The 20,045-nt window shown below is 37.3% G+C and overlaps 1 protein-coding gene across 1 annotated transcript in view; it reads right to left on the reverse strand.

Moving 5' to 3' along the window:
• The window catches only part of CYRIB (CYFIP related Rac1 interactor B), an 80,039-nt gene that overhangs the window by 8,109 nt on the left and 51,885 nt on the right, over positions 1-20,045 (reverse strand). The window contains 9 exon segments of the mRNA XM_074887911.1: positions 946-1,051; positions 2,721-2,842; positions 8,668-8,750; positions 8,866-8,879; positions 8,882-8,938; positions 8,941-9,018; positions 9,020-9,046; positions 9,048-9,155; positions 9,778-9,860. Coding sequence (XP_074744012.1) covers positions 946-1,051; positions 2,721-2,842; positions 8,668-8,750; positions 8,866-8,879; positions 8,882-8,938; positions 8,941-9,018; positions 9,020-9,046; positions 9,048-9,155; positions 9,778-9,807 — 625 coding nt within the window. The 5' untranslated portion in view covers positions 9,808-9,860.

Here is a 20,045-nt window from a genome sequence, read left to right on the forward strand (position 1 = left end):
CAAAATACATGGTAATTAATAATAAAAGGGCTTGACAAATTGCTTTCATGTGACACTGTTACCATATTTACTTACAAACTGCTGCAAAGACTAGGTTTAATCAGCACTGACAGCTGTGAAAAAACTTCCTGAAAAGTTTTATTCAAGCTTTGTCTGCAACATTTGTGTAAAACATATTTCAATAACCTGCGTTAGCAGACTGCAGCCTTTAAGATAACGCAGAATTCAAGAGGTACATACCTATCAGCAGAAATCATGTTTTAGTTTAAGATAAATTTATAATCCAACTTCCTGCTCATCTTGAGAAAAATACGTCACCTCTTTAACAAAGCAGAACTTGCCTGCAAAAAGCTTCCATTTTTCGAGCGAATTTTTTCATGAGCTATGCTAGTAACTGTCTAAGATTGAGGTAATAATGGATAGTTTGTGAAAAAATAAATGAAGTCTAATCAGTTTTATTAGCTTAGACACAACTTCAGTCAAGTTGGTTTTGTAAGAGGCATGAAGCACCATCTTAAGTACTGCACCTGCATGAACCAAGATCAGGTATTTCCAGACACCAAATTATTTCTGGTGTTTGGGTGGGAATAATACAGTCACTTTTAACTTCTCTTGGTATCAGACACATTAACAGAATTAATTCTCAATGAATTAGTCTACTAATTTCAAAATAATCAGCTGGTTAGTGCTTTAGAGAAAGAGGATGACAAGTATGCTCCCATTCCCTTTCTCTCTCCTCTCAGGTATCCACGGAAGCGAGTTTGCTTTCACACACAAGAAGGTAGTACACAGATATAAATAAGATCCAATACAGTATATGGAAGGAATTTATGCAATATGAGTTTTTATCTGCTAACAAGAGGTTGACCTAGATGTGATCACATCTGAATATACCAGATGTACTAATTAAAGACAAAAAACCCAAGTTAATACCATTGCACTTACCTAGTCTCTGAGAAAATTCATAGAATTTCTTTAGTTTGCCTACTAGTGGAACAACTGCACCCCACGCCTTCTCTTGCAGCTTCTCATCATTGGGATGCTGTATTGCCTTAAATTAGAAAAAAAAAAGAGGAAAAAGTATGCTTAGATTAACTGATACACTACTAAAAACCAAAAATCTGTGTAGGGCAATTGTTTGAAGAGCTAGTAATTAAAAATTCTACCTACTGAGAAGTTTCCAGTTGAGATACAAGCCTGTACTAACCCATGTCCTGTTCCAAAAAGCACTAAATACTTGTGCTGAAAATAAGTATCCTGAATAGGAAAACAACTTGCAGGGAGTATAAAGAAACTGTTAAGAGTAAAGCTACTCAAATAAGAAAATTTACTTAACCAGATTAGTTAATTAAAATCAACAACTTTACTGGGGTACCTCCAAGGAAAAAGTTTAGTGATCAAAGTCTCATCCTAATGTTGGTATCTATCAACAGTTTCTGAATTTGTAAAGAAAACCAACAAATTTGCTGCGAAATTCAAGCTAAATATTACAGTAGGAACATTTAAGCATAATCAACAGCATAAAGCACCACACCAAGACATGGTGTATACCAGAGCTTTGAGGTATATATGTATAGACCTTATCTTCACAGTAAGCTTCCCAGACATATAAAGCCTTAAATTCAATCTCTCTAGGTTTTTAAGACAGAAACTAGACTACTTCACAACTGAAAGTTACTAAGAAAACAGAAATAAAAATGCTTATAACCCTCCTGCCACATCTTCCTGGTCAAGTCCTTGATTTCAAAATCTGTTTCAGGCAACCCTGGGCTGAGTTGCAGCACATTCCTCTCTGGTCCGAAGGAAGTTTCCTTCCTGTGATGTCTACCTCCTCAGGAGTGTCTCTCTTCTTTCTCCAGGGGAGCTGCAGGCTTCCTTGCTGACACACATTCCTGCTCAATCCTACAGCCTCTCCCTGAGCATGCTCCTTCCTTGAAGAACAAGCTATCTCCCCTCCTAAGGGTTCTGTGTGATAGAGTTACCCTTCTTAAACCTACTTTATGAATTCAACAGAAAAAACACTCATGGTACTTTAAGTAAAGCTGAATGGCTACGAGCATCTCTTAATTCATCCGAAGTGAGCAGACACTCGTGCTATCTAAAGAGTATGTTACAGTGAGTGACTCCTCACTTTAGGAACAAAACAGCTCCCATTGTTGCATTTGATGAAGAAAGGCAGGGAGATGAGAGAGTATTTATTCCACCCTTTCTTAAAGGTAAAGGAAAAATGGAGTGACATGCTGTACAGAAATTTTGCTTCTGTTCCAAACATCTACTTTAGTAAATAAAAGCCAATTAAAAGGGATTGAAAATGAGATGCCTTTTGTGTTAGAATTATCACACAGACTTCTCCAATTAGTGTACAAAAAGATGTCAACACCACTCAATACTGCATTGTCGTCACGCCACGCTCTTTCTAAATTCATCACTCAAGAAGAGCTTATGTGGGAATAAAGAGAAATCAATAGCAACAATTCCATTAAAAGTTTGAGAAGCATCATTTGCTATTACATATGTGCATTAATATTACTGAAACAAGTGACATCTGTTTTAATGTTAAAAAGGAACATTCCAGAGCAGAAGCTCAAGACAGCAATCTTAATAGACAACATGCTCTGCCAAAACAGCTCCTGCAAGCAAAGTTAAAATCCAGCAGTATTTGGTTAGGATCAGACAACGAACAACCACAGGTTGTGCACAGTCATAACGCTCTAGCTTACCTCTCGTATTTCATGGCCAGCTCCTCTATATGACTGCAAGTCTTCCAGTATTCCTTCTGCATCCTTTAACACTACATTCACCTGATTATAAATTTCCTTTTCAGATTCTGTAGGTTGGGCATCTAAACAGTAGAACATATTAAATATATATATATTTAACAACAATATGGAATTCAATAGGCACACCATCACCTACTGGACAGATTCTTCATGCAGCAACTCATCAAGAATTTTCATTCTCTGAAGAGCTACTACAATGTATGAGGAACTCCAAGAGAGTGATTGTATTCATTTTTAGTAGTCTTTTAATTCACTTAGCATCCCAAAAATCCACCTGGAATCTATCCTTCCTGACTTATTTAAAACTAAGTTAGGAGAACAATTCCTGACAAGTCATCGTTACAACTATCATATCAATCTCACCTTGGGGTGCAGTACAAGCTCAAATAGAAGAGACTTAGGTAAGGACTCAAAAGATAGACTCACTGCAGATATTACAGGAGGTGCATGTCTACTGTTATCTAGAAACACTGCATCAGATTATTTTCCATCTTCTCTGCCTCCCCTTTTACTGTCTGGGAAAGGAGCCCTTTCTTTTACTTCTAAATATATTTAATTCTCAAAACATATTCTTTATTGCACTAATTGCAAAATCAGAGCTGAGAACAAAAAGATCTAGTGTAAACTTGTTTGTGGGGTTTTTTTTTCCCCCTACCCCCTCTTTAAGGGTATATACCGTCTAGCTAAAGACTTTCCAAAAGTCTATTTGATCATCGTTTCAAAAGATATACATACATGTTTAAAGAAAGGTGATTCAATAAGAAGTATGCTTTGAGAAGACCCAACAAAATGCTTTAACCTTTAAAAATAATCACCTAGTACAAATATCTGAGACCTTGTTTATCTGAGATCAATTTTTCTTTTAAAATTGTGATGGAAGCTATAAGGTTAGTTCCCTTTAGATTGATATTAAAAAGATTAGTTACTGAAGCTGCTACTGAAGCTCTTACAAAAAAACCCCTCTTCTCTGTTACATGGGCAAAATATGTTAGAAATCAAGTATCAAAATATTTTAATCCAGGATTTCCAATGTCTAGAGTCTGGGTATTAACAGTAGATTCTTTTTTATAGGGACAAACAAAAACTATCTATAGACAATATATCCTCATGATTTTGTGCAGTTTAAAGAATCTGGAAAATGTCTTTTTAAAGGTTTTTCTATGACCCATATGTATAACTCCCACAAACAGTGATGGAAGTTACGCACATACTTACATTAAAGAGAAAAAAAAAAATAAATCACAGCATCCTAGTCTTACACACTAGAAAAAAAAACATTAGAAAATGAACTTTGTATTAGGAGAAAGTAAGTTTTACATGCATTGCCTATCTGGATTTTGCTATAATTTTTGCATAATACTCTTCTTTTTATGGTTTAATACATAGAGAGTGGGCATTATTAGCAAATATGCCTATATAGACCTTGCAACAGTTTAACTGTGATATTTTGAGAACCATCATGGGTAAAAAAAAAAGCTGGTCACTCCTTTCAAAAAAAAAAGTGTAAGAGCACCACATTGATTAGGCATCGAGTAAAAGTGGCCAGTGCTTTTCAGATCATCACAAAGGTCACATTTATAATTTTGAAAGCTGCTGAAGACTGCTGTAAGAAATGAAGACAAAAAAATGAGGGAGAAGAGCAGACAGGTAAGCACCAGTTGATTGGCAGCAGTTCATGCACAAACATGAAATGCTATAGTGAAATACAGACTAAAACGTGAAGCTCGGTAGCATTCCAGATTGTGTTGTTAAATAATGCAATCAAGACTTGCCACTTGGATTGTCTCACACTGAGTACATCTCTTGCCTATTTAATTTTTCATGCCATTTTTTCTTTACCCTCTCTAGTAAGGAGAGTTCATTTTTCAGTGGGGGGGCAGGACCAGCAGAAGGGCCCATGAGAACAACTCCTCACTTCAAAACCCACCAACAAGTAGAACAGATGTAGTACTACAACCTTCCAAGTTCAGAAACGAAAATCATCTTCAAGATACAAATTAAGTGGTCTTCACTGAACAGCTGGCTATGCAAGTCAACACCTTCAACACCTCTGTTAATGTATTTCACTTAGGATATAATCAGCCAATTACTGTATTTCATTTTCCTAAAATATTGCAGGAAACCTAAGACAATGGTTTATAGTTAATTTGTTGGGGTGGTGTTTTTGGTTTGGTGGGTTTTTTTGCTTGTTGGTTTTAGTTATAACAAACTCCTAAATATATAAGTTTTAAAATCCACTAGGCACTGGATTATTTCTTTTGGTATGTATTCCATTTTGGTGCACCCAGTCCTCTCCAATAGAATAAAGTTGTAAACCTGATTTGTCCCAACTAAGTTCCTTTCCCATCAGTAATTCTTCTGCACCTAGAAAAGTGCTCAAATTAAAAAAATAAACCTAAGTTATTTTATATTCACTTCACAATACATTTAGGATGTTATTAGGATGGATTTAAAAGGCACAGTGTAGAAAATCTTCAAGCCCTAGTGCTGGCTGGCTCAGAGCAACTGTTTTATTTGCTTCGAAGTGCTGGTTAGGGCACTGCATTCTGAAAGCCCATCAAGGGTGGAGAATTGGGGAGAGGTTCCTCTTCCTAAGTACTGTTGTAATCTTGAATAGATGGAGGTAGCATTCCCACATACCAGTATGTGCCTCAGGACTCAAGCTACGGGACTTTCACTTGAGAATCACTAATTGTGGAACTCATTCTCCTCAATGTGGAGTGCACAGAACAGGAAAGGGAGTTGTACTTCTGAAGTTAGTCTTGACAACTAAGTAACAGCAACCAGCAATGCCAAGCATCCAAACAGCAGGATGAAGGCAGCATACGATTTCAGGGATTTCCCTCTTTCCCTTCCATGGATGTAAGTTCCTGCTACAACTTTATAGCAAGGCTTTGCCTTTACCCAGCAATGTTTTCCATAGAAAGAACAAATAACAGTAAGCACAGCACAGCTCACTGAAACGTTCTGTGGTTTGATATTGTTGCCAAGGGAGCTGACCTCTACTTATTCAAGGCAACTTTCACATTTCTAATCCAATAGTAAGAAAAGGAAGACTGAGATCCCTTAAGTAAATGGGAAGTTCACCTTCAAATTAATTTTAAATTTAATCAGAACCTTACTGCCTTAGGTGCAGTATACATTTAGAGTTCATAAAGCTCACACAATAACGTATTAAAGACAAAAGAGTAGACTTGAAACAATATACAAACGCTGTTACGTGAACTAAATGCTATGGAAGTACGACAACATATTGCATGCAGGGAACACACACACTTAGTGACTATTTAAAAAAAAAAATATTTGCCTACCCTACAGAACTAGTAGGGAGAGAAGTTTGAGGTTAAAAGTTTATACTGCACAGCAAACACTATTTAAACTGAGATTTTTCCCAGGGAAGAACACATCAAGTCATCTGAAACTGGCTGGGACAAAACTCACAAGCAAAACCCCAGACTGCTGGAGATGAAATAATTTATTCATCTCTATCATCATTACTATGGAGAATGCTATCTTTGCAGCTCCTCTGAAAGCTAGCCAAGTTCTTTGGAGGCAATGCAGAATACTTTCAGCGCTAGCTTGAGATCACCATCTGCAACGAAAAGTACTCTGTATTTTAGCTTCTATTCAAATCAGTAAATTTGGAAAGGATTTGCACTGTGACAGTAATGACACCAATGTAAAAATTGAGCTGTAAGTTTCCCACGTTGTAGGTGGCTGTTTTACATTAACAATATTGTCCTTACAAAGCTATGCATTTTCTTCTGCTCATGCTAAAGTAGCACTGCAGAGACTTTAGTAGAATACTTAAGACAACTATTTATTTCAAATAGGTAAGGTGAATGACCAAAGATAACATAAGCTTAACCAGTGTTAAGGCAAGGAAAAGCCAATAACCCATTATATCATTTATCAGAACCTTTTTTATATGTATTCTGATAGTCAGTCACACAAAACACTGGAATCTAGCACCAAGATAAACATCTGAAAAAAAATATCTTAGAAACCCGTCTAAAACCTTTCTAAATTTGGAATTTGTATCCCTATAAAGCTTTAGGGACATTAGATTTTTAGCTCTTTATGGTATGGTGCAAGAAACATTGAACTAGCCTGCTCACTCCAAAGATATATACAGATTTAAGAACAGAAGACTTCAAACTGTGTATTACTGGGCCAGGCGTAACATAGAATTGGCAAATTTGTTTTTAATACAGAGCTTACTTGCTCTTCCACATAAAAACACAACATTAAGTATTGCAAGATTAAGTGCCAAGTCTTGAAGAAAGATCTTAACTGTGTCAAAGCCAAGATCCTGTCAAGGCAAGCTATCTGAAACAGAGTAGCAAGAAGCATGGATACACAGTATAGCAGCAGAAACAAACGCAGGACAGGGTCCAAAATGAATAAAGAACAGTCTAACAATTCAGCCATAATGTAAGTCACTTAATTTGACTGCGTATGTAAACATTTCATGTCAGCAACCTGCTTACTCTCATGCCAAATCTTGTTCATGCTCAAAACATGCACTTTAAAACAAAACTGATAGCTAAAGAATCAGTATTTCAAAATAGCAATTTTTATTGCAATTGATTTTAGAATTATGCTTCTTGTATCCAGCTAACTTCAATTCAGTCCAATTAAATGATCAGTATTTGCAGATTAAGCTGGAGCTTCACAACTCCAATATTCTCCCATATCAGCTCTCCCTACTTCACTAAGTTGTACCTATTCTGATGATATGCAAGATTTGAAGTGGTTTTAAACAACAGTTTTGCTTTCTGATTTTTGAACACAGCCTTTGATTTTTTTCCCTTTATAATTTGTATGGCTATCATCTTTCAATAACAGTATATTCGGAAGAGACAATTGATAAAATCAACAGTAGAGAAGTTATAACTTTAAATGAAGCAAAAACATATTTCTCCAAGCATTCGCTTTCATATTAGAATAGAACCAATTGCTACTGTTTCATCAAACACAACTGAAAATAATTTGGGGGAAGAAAAGAAGATGTAATGAATTTCAAGTTATCCATAGCACAATACTTCATCAATTTTCTGTTACACTATTCCATTGTATTTTATTGCATGGTCAAAATGCACTTGAACATTAGTTTTCTCATTTTATGCTTGCTGATGTACAGCTGGGTAAAGCAATAGCATATCCCAAAAGAAAGTAATTAAACATGCATAGCAGCAGCCAACACTTACCTGCCATTCTTAGGCTATATTATATCATGCAATAAAAACTAAAAGCAGAAATACTAACAATATGTGAACCTTCCAGAACGCTTGGCATTGATCAGGCAAGCTATACATCTCTTTTCAAAAGCAATTTCGTCTCTAGACTCTGAGCCCCCCTTTTAAGGAAGGAGGAGGTTAACTGTTAAATTTCAATGCCAAATCAAATAAGGTTCACATATACACCTTTAACACGATGATGCTGGAGAGCTATGAATAGCTGTTGTGAGCCAATCTGTATATGCAGCATTACTCAGTGGCACACTGGAAGAAGAGAGAATCAGGTTTCATATTCAGTCCTTCCTTTAAGGTGCATGTATCCTTGCAATTTCAGTAAGTCTTCAGATAATTCAAAGTCTTCTTAAAGTTTTCATTAAAAACAGACAGACTTTTGGTTTAAAACAAGAACCATATCAGATTCCAACAATAAAATATAATTTGAAAGCCCTCCCTGATTTTACATTTGAGAAACTGAGGTTATTTTAAAACAGATTATTGCTTTCTACAAAAGTTCGCTGAACAATTATCCATAGCTCAGGCATGCAAAGCTGTTAGAAGGATGGCAAAGGAAAAACATACATTTAGTACATGACAAATGCAGTCTACTGCAGGCAAAGAGTAATAGATATATAAAATCATCTTCTCACTTTCAAAATCAAGGAAAAAATTTGGCCCCTGCTCAAGGTCTGTGCATGTCAAAACTTTTAGAAGGTTCCCCATGTTAAGGTACCTGCCAAGACAAGAATAAGAGAAAAGAAAATTTTCTTTTTGTAAGAAGGAACAGCCCAAATATAGTTGATTGAAGTGGTGGGGGAAAGAAGACCAGAGTTCCATCAGGCACAAACCCGTCCTTCAGGCTGCCGCCCTGATGGGTGGAGGGAGACCCCCACCTCGAGGACGTACAGCTGGTGATCCCAGAGATGCAATGCAGCTTTCCTGTAAGAAGTGACCACATCACCAACATCTTCACAGCCGCCCCTTTGCAAAAGGGGCAGAACTCCAACTGAAGGCCTTGCCAGTGATTAATTCTGTCCCGGTACACCCTAGCACCAGTGTCCTGAGCAGGAGCACCACGTTGAGGGCCAAGTACCATATTTGCAAGCATTGACATGGTAGCCATGCTACAGATTTTTACCTGATGGGACAACAAAAGGGAAGAGCTTTAATTTTATCAGCCCTTATAATTTTGTCAGAAATCCACTATGGAAAAATGCATCAAGATACATCATTTCAGTGTGCAGAAAATGCTAACACAGGTATGCCACAGATCTTTTACACAAGGTGCCTAAAATATCTGGGAAGCTCAGACAATTCCACTTTGGACTTTTGGATGTAAGAAATGCACATTAATTGCACCATGAATGACCAAACCAGGATCAGAAATGGTTTAGTACTCACTCTTGTACAAGATAGGATTACAGTGAACAACTGCTCAGCACAGATTACTATGGCATACTGACAGAATTTTTCATTTTATGATTACTTGATTTGCAGGCAGATGGATGGACATCACTGACCACAGAGACCCAAAATGACTAAGCACAAGGAAAGAAAATTCACACAGTAGCATGACGGTGGCTTGGCTACTACTGGAGGGAGAAAAAGAAAAAAAGGAGAAATGGAAAAAAAAAAACCACATGCAACTCTTCCAAATTGCAGATTTGCAACTGAGTCCCCTAGCCTTCACTGCAGCAGGTATAAGCAACCCTACTGTTACCATTTTAAATGCACCAGCTGTGAAGGGCTGAGAGACTTACTTTCAAAATCCAAGAAAAAATGTGCTGCATTGTGGTCTATGTCCCTGGTTAGCACCTTAATGAGATTACCCATGCCAGCAAACCTAAAAATAAAAATGGCAAAATAATTTAGTTCCAATAACCATTTCCTTTAAGTACACGCCTGGGGCTCACTGAAGCAGGGCTCCCATCGGTTTTTGCACATGGGATTCATCACCTTCTGGTGGGAAATAGAAAACATACACTGCACAGTGCATTTTCACTCCCCTTCTCAGGGAGGAGCGATTGTTGAAAAAATTAACAAGCTATATCCTTGACAAAAATAAAGATCGGAATTACTGGCTCTTTCAGCTTTAATACATTTAAAGAGTGTTACCTATGATGACTGCACAATTGTTTTGCATAGCTGAAGCAACCCACAGACAACAAAAGCAACCTCAGATGGAACTGGTGTCATCATAAGCCTGTGTTTTTACTATCTCGCCATAATCCAAGACAAATTTCGGAAGGCCTCTTAATAGAAGTCATCTGTGGCCAATGAACAATTTTTCCCATCAAATAACATAAAGTAATGACTTAAATGCAAGTTAGACTTTTCCAAAACGAGGAGATAATCAAATTTCAACAGTTCTTCTTATGCTTGCTGTCACATCCCAGCTAAAAGAAATGAAAAGTAGAAGAAAAATTAAGTAGTCATTAGATTTCTCAAGGTCAGATAACAAAACAGTTTCAAACGTTACCATAAGTTTCAGAAATCAATACCTTCAGTAGGACTATAAAAACTGCATTTCATAACAAGGCAATCTTTTCAAGGACCCTCCCATGTATACAGAAGCTGAAAATATACTTAAGAACCATTGCCCTCAACTACCAGTTCACTAGAGTGCTGCTGCAAGACAAACACAAGACACTACGCAAAAAGCCGATTTCATATTATTTAAGAATAAACCATCAATAGTCTGACATTTGGATGCAAGCTTAAGATCTAAAAATCAAGTTTCAAATCAGTGTAACTATACCAACCTACCAGTGTATGCCCCTTTTTTTTTTTTTCCCCCCGAGTTTTATTGTCACTGAAGAATGATGTTTACCTGGAGGGAGGTAGCATGACTGTAAGAATCATTAATTTATTAGGAATCAAGAAAACCGAAGCAATGTGAAGTCAAAACAAATTAACTGGCAAAACAAATTTTCAGAACCTGTGTTGACAGATTTCTTGAGTTCCATAAGATAAATGCAACCGGTGTGTGAGGAAAAAGCAAACTAAGAACAGGAGGCAATTTATTTTTCAGGATCCACAAGACTCAGCAGTAACTCACAGAATCAACAAGAGCTAGATAGACATGGAAAGGGGAATGAATCCCAGATTATTGAAAATTATTCAGTCTTTGCTTCCACGGCTTCTATGGAATGACCAAACAGTTAAGAATCTCGATTTTTACAAAAGCAACTTTGAGTGTAATCCAACTGATCACAGTGGCTTCTGCACACAGAACTTCATCCCCAGGTGTACGCTTGCTTTTTTGCACATTCAAATTTCTCCTCGAAACTCAAGAAAATGTAAAGTCCTGCTTCCTAGCATTTGAACATAGTTCTCTGGAAAGTCAGATCAGATTTCTGAGCCTGAGAAACACCCATTATTTAAGGAAGTTTTAAATTAAGGTGTCCAGTTTAAACACCTATCTTAAAAACTAATCCATCAGAACGTGTTTCTTCAAAGAGGCAGCTTTTCCAGAGCTTTCTATTCCATAGCTTAGTGAACTCTTCAAATGCTACATGTGCACCAATGCTGTGTAAACATGCAGCATCAGAAAGCAGAGAGATTAGTTTTCTGTATTTCATCAGCATGTTCTGTAACTCAGGACTGAATAAACCACTTAGCCCTCTTCCCAACAATGAGGACATTCATAATCTGGAAGAAGTTGAAATACAGAGGCACTCTTAAACAAATATTTTCAATAGGGGCAATAAAAAGGCAAAAGTACAAGCTACCTAATAGTGATTGAGTCTGTAGATTCAGATTTAAAAACCAAACCTCAAAACAGTGTATTATGTATTTCAATTCTAACATTAACAAGCAAGGAGCAAACACATAGTAATGACCGGTGTTAGCTGCCTAAAGAGAACTCTTATTATACCTACAGTTACTGCCATGCTTCAGCTCTTCAGCTGTAGCATCCCCTCCTCCAGCAAAACATTTTCAATACTTCAAGTAAATGCCTCTATGCAGGTTTTGCCTTTTGTTTTGACATTAACCAGTCTCCTAAGAGTTTACAGGGTCACACATGTGGTTTAAATACTGGATAACATTACTTCTGAAGGTCAGAGTAGGGGCATGCTTATAGGGTCGAAATATTTTGAAGATAAGTTTACAGAACAGCATATAGCCACTGCAGAACAGGTTGTTTAATTGAATCCCTACCACAAATGTGTAAGGGGACAGGGACTCAGTTTTGCAATACAAATACTTTCATTCAGACCTTCATCCGTCAGAAAAGTTTGCCAGTAAGAATATATGGTTTCTTTTCTGGGAGTGAGTTTAACAAATAGAGAAGCACAATAAAAGGTTTGGCAGTACAGTGAAACAGTAGATATGAAACAAATTCAAGCAGAAGCTGCAACTGACCTAATGGTAGCAGTTCAGTGAACAGCCTCTCTGAGAAAGGGAGAGAAATTGAAGATGATGAGCATGGATTAATTCAACTACGACAGCAACAAGATGACAACGTGCGATATAGGAATACACTTCAATTTACATGAATACAAAGCTGCATGAACACTTGTTTGTAATAAAGTTCATAACAGACCTCTTCCCTCGTACATTCAGCGTACTGAAAAAGTCTTGATAAACTTAAGTCACATCACAGTTTAGCATAAGAGATACAAACCACAGTTGCTTTCTTAGCAGTAGAACATTCACCATATATTCAGTTTTTATGAAGTGAATGGATACTAGCAGAAGCTGGACAAAATATTTTTGAAACTTATATCAAGATGAATTCTAACAGTTACTCAAGGATCTCAAGTACTCCTTGATCCTAGAAGATTTACTGTGTTTTAATAACTGTGAAAGTGACCATTCCTCCAAGTTGTAATCCAAAAAGACTTTAAGAAGCTAGAGAGAGCTTGAGAACTCAGTTTAGACAAAAGTTGAGGAGATACAATTGATCTAGCATTTCTTGGGAGGACACTTTTCCTCTCCTTAGCATTCAAGGTAATGAATGCAGGATCCAACAGATAGAAATTTACTCTTCTGGCAAGGCTAAGCACTAGCTTCGAGTACTGAAATGGCCATCTAGAAACGAGACCGTGGTGTCACAGCATGGAACCTCCCAAACGCATGGAAGCAGCTGTGGGTCAACATGCCATGGCTCAGGTTAGATGGCTCTATACTTCTGTACATTATTTTCCTTTGAAAGGTATAGCTAAGCAGCAAGAATAGCTGACCTGTTGCACTCAGGTGGAACCCTATAGAGAGGAAAATGAAAACTGACCTAAGAGACTGCTATGTCAGCAGAATACCTGGATTGATCTAGAGTAAAGCTCAGAGATGCCTCAGGCTCCTGACAGATCCAGATTTTCTAGAGATTGTTTCGTTCAAGATAGCTCATCATTTGCATTTCTGCTGGGCCCAAAATACACGAAAGAAGGTCCACTACTGGCTCTAATATTAAAGATAATGACAATCTGCACGTAGTAAAAGGAAGTCTACAAAACTAGCCATTACAGTTATCTTCAGGGACCTCTTCTGCTATTTGATGCCCTGTAAAAGCATCACCAGCACGAAATATTTTGGTAATTCTATGAAGACTTATCTTGGTAATTAACTACCATAGTGGCATGCCCAATCAGTACAGATTTACCAAGAACTCTTCCAGTTTCCTTGAAAGTCTACAACTTCAGCTGAAGTAAGTAGAATTAGTGTTTCAGAAAGTCAGATGTGGTTCCAGTTAGCTAGCCCTGATGTTGACCTAACCTCTAGTCAAGAGCATCTTCCAGCACTAATTGCATCCTTCTTGAACACACTGCCGCAGTCAGCCCCGATTCAAGAAAGATTTGCGCCTGTATAAAGACCAAAGCCAATAGCAAGCACTATTAGTGAGTTTTATATCCTGCAGCTGGGATTTGTCTCAGAGCCAAACAGCTGACTCAGAACATTGACTGGAGGTGACTTTTGTGGGTGCTAACACACCTTATGACCCACAATTGTTCCAGCACAACTGGAACAAAAGACACTGAAGCTGTAATCCTTATCGAGAAGAATTTTGCATATTGCAATCACCAACTTCAAAATATTCACACGCCCAGCCTTAAGTACAGTTTAGATCAGTACCTATTTGTTCTTCCACAGCTTCAGATTGTCAACCTCTGTCCAATTTTATTTGGTGTTTCATTCAGAATATAGTACAGTTCAAAACTTGCAACTGTTTTTTCTCCCAAGGTGGTTCTTGATTTTAAGATTTCATAGTGCAGTGTCCAAAGGTAACTCATTAGGTGAGCTGACAGTGTAAGATTCAGTAAAAGCACACTTTAGACCACGAAGTTTTCTCTTGCCACAACTCCAACATCATAAAATCAAGAGCAGAAAAAAAACCACTGGTGTCTGTCCAAAAACTGACTATCCCTGTGAAGCTGCCCAGAATCCCTCCTGACATGCTCTGTACTCCAGCACAATACTTGAGCCACATGGAACAGGTTATGGGAAATCAGAGCATGAGCCAAGAACATGGTTTAAACTTGACCTACTTGCAGAGGAAGACATACGGAATGCCACATTTGATTACAATGATTTGGCCCATTACAGCCTTATGGGGTTGTATGATGTTGCGTGTAGTGTCATGATCAGACAAGCGGAAAGCAAAGGCGTATTTTCAAAACAAGTCTTGCACGCATGCCCTTCATGCTGAAAACATCCCTGACACATTTCATTTTTTTTTTTTTTTCCTAAGCTAAGCCCAGGGGAAATTTAATAGAAATACATGATGCAACCAAATTCAGCAAGCACTGAAGAAATTTCCTCCTCTCACACTTGAAAGAAACACTGTACATTAACAAGAATTTTCCCTGCAATTGGCAAGCAGCTGGAAAGCTTACTCTTGTTAAAGGTAAATACTACAATGACATTCGTAAGTGACATTTTAAAGTTTTGCTTTGTTCTATCAGAAGAATAGCATGCTTTCACAGAAGAACAGCATGCTTTTAAACTAGTTTAAAAAACCAGATAAATAAATGGATTAAAAAAAAAAAGTGTCTGTGACCATTGAAGAATGCCTGCTTCAAGAAAACATTGGCTCACCTTTTGGAAAAGTATACACTTTTCCCAAGACTACTTTTAATGAAGCTTAAGACTGAACAGGAACATCCAGAGTATGAAAACTATACTCCATGAAAACCTCATAGCCATGCTCTGGAGCCTGGAGGAGGAAGTTAAGCACGACACTATATGGAAAGCACATCTAATGAAAGAGCAAACATCTTCCAGGGATTGAGTTTTAAATTTTCAACTGGTCATGTATATGTGGCATAAACCTCCAATTCAGAGATATTTTGGTATAGTAGTAAGTGAAAAACACTTACAGTGTTAAAAGTCTAACATTATAGTATAACACTACAGCGTTACTACATAAACAAAAACCTAGCTGAATGTCTCCCTATACTGTTTTTCTAGAACAATAATCCTATTAGCCTGGCAACTGTTTCAGGGCTTACTGAATGTTTTCTGCCTATTGGATCTAGCCATGAACAGGGAGGGAGAAAAAAAAACAAACCACCCAAAACAACAAAAGAACAAAAAAAACCTGCAACAGCAAATAGGTGGCTGCCCACATCAGCGGAATCCAAGGCAGGCCTTAGCAACAAATGATATCACAGAGCAGACAGCCTATTGGATCAAGTGCCTTTTTTCTCCCGATGAAGCAGTTAAGCTTCACAAGCAGTGAAGCTTCACAAGCAGTGAGAATATATTTGCCCTCAACCTTAAAAGCTAGAGAGCACTGCAGAAGTGGAAATAGGCTTATAAACTGCATTGCGGGAATGATGCTATTCAGAAAGTCAGAGTATTTTCCTTGGATCCAAACACCTTTTTCCTAGTCTAATGCACATTTATTTCTCTTCTGAATAGTGCTAGAGAAGCACAGATGCCCTCTGAACATGTTCTAATTCCTACTAGTGATAGTAGTGTTTAAAGTAATAAAGACCTGTCATTAAACAAAATCCCAAAGTAATAAAATGCATTGTCCAGATAAGAAATAATTATTGAGGTAATAGTAAAAAAAAAGCAAAAAAATAGTAGTTATCACTGGAAAAGAGACCAACACATGGAAATTATCAGCTTTAGATATAGGAAGAAGCTGTTTGGTGCTATTAGCTTAAAACAAGTTAGATTTTTGGATAAGCTGGTCTCATTTTCAGCATTCGTCATAGCTATAGTAACATTATTAGAATTAAAGGTATCAGTTCAGGTACTGGTATCTAACTGCTGAATGAAACACATATATGAAGTGCCACACCAGTCACCAGTTGTGCATAAACCACGCAATTTCATTCGTTGCTGGACAAGTTGTTCTAGCACACATAAGATTTCGTCAGGTTTTATACACACTTTTATGACATACTTCACAATCTAAACCCAGGCAAAGATCTGTGCACTGCTTTCCACTCCTGACACCTAGTGGTTCTTCCACAAATCACTAATTGCAAATCAACCATAATAAGAAGAATAAAAGATATGTAAGCCGAAACAAAAAAAAAAAAAAACAAAAAACAAAACCCATACCCCACTACTGAATTCCTAGGGCTTCAATCATCAATATCTTATATAAATTGTTTTTCCACTATTCAGATATCTAGATAGAAAATGTTTTTGTATAGGAAAGTAAGTATTCAAGCTACTTAAAAGCTGTTTAAAGCTGTCTCTGATGCCAGTTCTTTTGCCTAAACCAACTTTGACACAATAAACTGTTCTAGCTGAAACTGAAGGTTGTTTTGTTTTGTTTTCTTTTTTGAGATCACACATCATCAATAAAGTCTCCTTTCTAATGAAAACTGAATTCAAAACTTGTCATATCAGGCAAGTGGAGGCCTGCCAGTGAAAACAGTCTAGTGAAAAAAAGCTCACATTCCTCAAAACCAGAATTGTAAAGTATGGTCAAGGTCAGCGTTCATTCAGTTCATTTTTCCACTTAGAGGAAATCAAGGGAAAGGCACTGAAGAATCCACAGTCCCTTTAGAAAAGGCAGTCTTTAATTTGGGAATATTTTAGTGGCACAGCTGACACTGAGTAACCTATTTGACAGGAGCTACAATAAAATAACTAAGCATGCCCACACAAGTCTGGGATAAACCCCAATTTGTCTGGGAGGATTCTTATTTTTATAACAGAACTTGTATTGAAAAGGGGAGAGACTATGCTGCACAAATCTGCTCTGATTTACCCTTCAACAAGTAACCGCACTATTCTAGTAATGGCTAAAAAATAGATATGCTTTCCTCTTTCAAAATGACACAAGCTCAATATGCTTTCTAACTTAATTCTGCATAATGCCCTTTTTAATACAATTACATTGCAACTATCCGAAAAAAAATATTTTTTAGTTCAGGGACATTTACACTTTGCTTTCTTCTTCGAAGTCTGAAATTTTAAAAGCCTTTTGTAGTGCTGAAACTCCTCCAACAGAGGTCACTACCTTACAATTTCATCTCCCAGAGAAAGGGAAGTGTGTTTCATCCCATCTTAGAACCTTACAGTTCTGAGAGCTGGGAATTTTCTTCCAGCCTAAATATTGCATTTAGTCCATGACATTGTGATGTTATCATGGAAACGGTGGCTGATCTTGAAGTCTGTCTTTTTTCAAAGCAAGCTGAGAACATTCTATTTTTATCAGGTACATCAAGACGCAAAAAAGCATTTAACAAGAGATGTGGTAGATTTACAGACTATTATTTTACAGAAAAGCTTCTTACTCTACAAAAGATGGTATGTCTATTAAAACTGTTATACTACCACATACTATGAAAGTTTCATATTTCAAGGATGTCAGCTAAGTTCTCATCTCTCAAAAAACCCAAACCCAACAGTAACAATAATTTGTGTAAGTCATTATTCTGCCAGCTTTTCATCTCATTGTAAAGAAAAAAAAAAAAAAAACAAAACAACAAAAAAACCCCAAGACCTGCAAGTATATCTGTTAGGAAAAAAAAAAAATAAATCTTTCCAATCCCTAACTTCACTATAGCGTCTACTGCAATTGATCTGCTAGCTTTTACTTGGTATTTCACTTGTGAAAAAGCACTCCTCTTCAAGTCTAGTTTAATTGGGAAATGTATTTTCTTTCAAAATAACTGAATTCCCATCTATAAGAATGAGACTCCCATACATTTCAGTACCCAAGTTGGATGAAGTTACGCTGAGACTCAAACAGCCTTGGTAATACTGCCATCTAATGTACTAGGACAAGGAGTACAATCATCTGTAGTGCTCTTTTAATACTCAAATTAAATGCTTTCTTTTAGTTTGACTCCAAACTGTTGCACCCCTTCAGTGCCTTGGCTTGCAAGTCCTACACTAACAATATTATGACTAATTATCTAGTTATCAAGCTGATGGATATAAATATTCATTGACATATTCTATCTCAAGGGATATTTTTGGGATGTCACAGTACTAAACTTCAAACCTTGTGTGTATGAACCTGACACTGACTGTCCATCTGCGAATTTAGTTCAGTGACACACCAGCGCTGAACTACCAAGGACAAGGGAAGTCCTATGGCCTTCCAAATCATGTAGCTGGAAGGGCAAATTTCCATGTTTCTGGATAGCGTTTTGATTGTTTTGTGGAGTTTCCTTTTTCTGAGACACCAGTCAAAGCATGTTTGCTGAATATAGGCGGCTAATGAAAACACATCAAGTTACTAATAGTACAACAGAAAATGACTAGCAGAATGATACACCCTTCCCATGCCATCTGTTTTCAGAAACAGTAACAAAACAGACAGGCATTAGGTGGGACAGAGGGCTAAAACTGGTCTCTATATGGTTGTTTGCTTCTTTAGAGTTTTAAGGTTCTACAGCTGTCTTATTTCCAATTACTACTTCAGATAGCCTCATGAAGCATAGCATCAACTACTTTTATTGATTCTGGATAGTTTTTGTTACAAGGCAAGTGTAAAAAAAAAACCTAACCACCAAACAAAAAAAACCAAAACACCACCACACCAGACCACATTGGTCCAAATTCCTCTAGCTGTCCTAAATATGATCATCTTTTATCTCATTTTCCATCCCTCCCATCATACCTTAACTTTTCTTTTAATCTTAAAATCTAACTAAAGGTGTCCCATAAGTGTAAGCTATCATAAGCCAATTTATTTTCATCCACCTGTTGGAAATATGGAGAAGCATTTATTATTCTCCAATGACTTACACACCCCACAATCCGTTAAGTTCAGTAGCAAGTATGCAGAATATCACAGTTAGGATTTCCTGCACCAGTCCCTTTGTGAACTCTAGAAGTCCACACCTCATCCCATCTCACAAGAAGTTTGCAGCAGTTCTTGGGGAAAACCAGGTACATATGCAGCACAGAAAGCCATTAAAGAATACTGAATGAATTTAATAGTCTGGCTGAGAAAAATACTTGACCTGAAAAGACTCACATACTAGAAGAACCACCAATTATACACTCTCCCTGTTTCCACTCTTCCTTAGGTATCTGCTCACATTTGAAGGTTCAGGTTTTCTGGGATATTAAACTTTTTTCAAGTTTTAACCTTATTCAGAAAGCAACATCTAGTTAAGTTTGCCCCGTTCTTTGAAGCTTAACCAAAGTTTCCAATAGTCTCCAGATCTTTACTATTGTCAGCTTACTGGTGCTCTCCTAGTAAAAGCGCTGCTTGGGTACGGCTTCTGCCAGTCCCTTCAAACCCATCACACTGGTGATTTCAGCTGGTTTAAGATGCTGTTAAGCATCTCGCAGGTACATCGTCTCAGCACAACTGGAAAAGGTGTAAGCATCAGCAGTCAGACCCTGCACTTGCAGGCTGCTTACATGGACACCACCACCTTGGTTTATAAACATTTTCGCTTCAATACTCAAAAAAATTTCTGTGAAAAAAATTCACAGTTTCTTCAAAGAAAACAGAAGTTTCTTCCCATGTGATGTAGCTGTTTGCTGGACAGCCTTCCTCTTTCTGCAGGCAGTACCATTCCCAGCAATGCCCCTTTAGTTCTGCTAGCTTTTCTGTATGACTCTCACCTTTCTGAGCAGGAGCAGCACTGTTCTAGCAGAG

This window comes from Strix uralensis, chromosome 1, assembly GCF_047716275.1.
Source record: "Strix uralensis isolate ZFMK-TIS-50842 chromosome 1, bStrUra1, whole genome shotgun sequence".
NCBI classification, from domain to species: Eukaryota; Metazoa; Chordata; class Aves; order Strigiformes; family Strigidae; genus Strix; species Strix uralensis.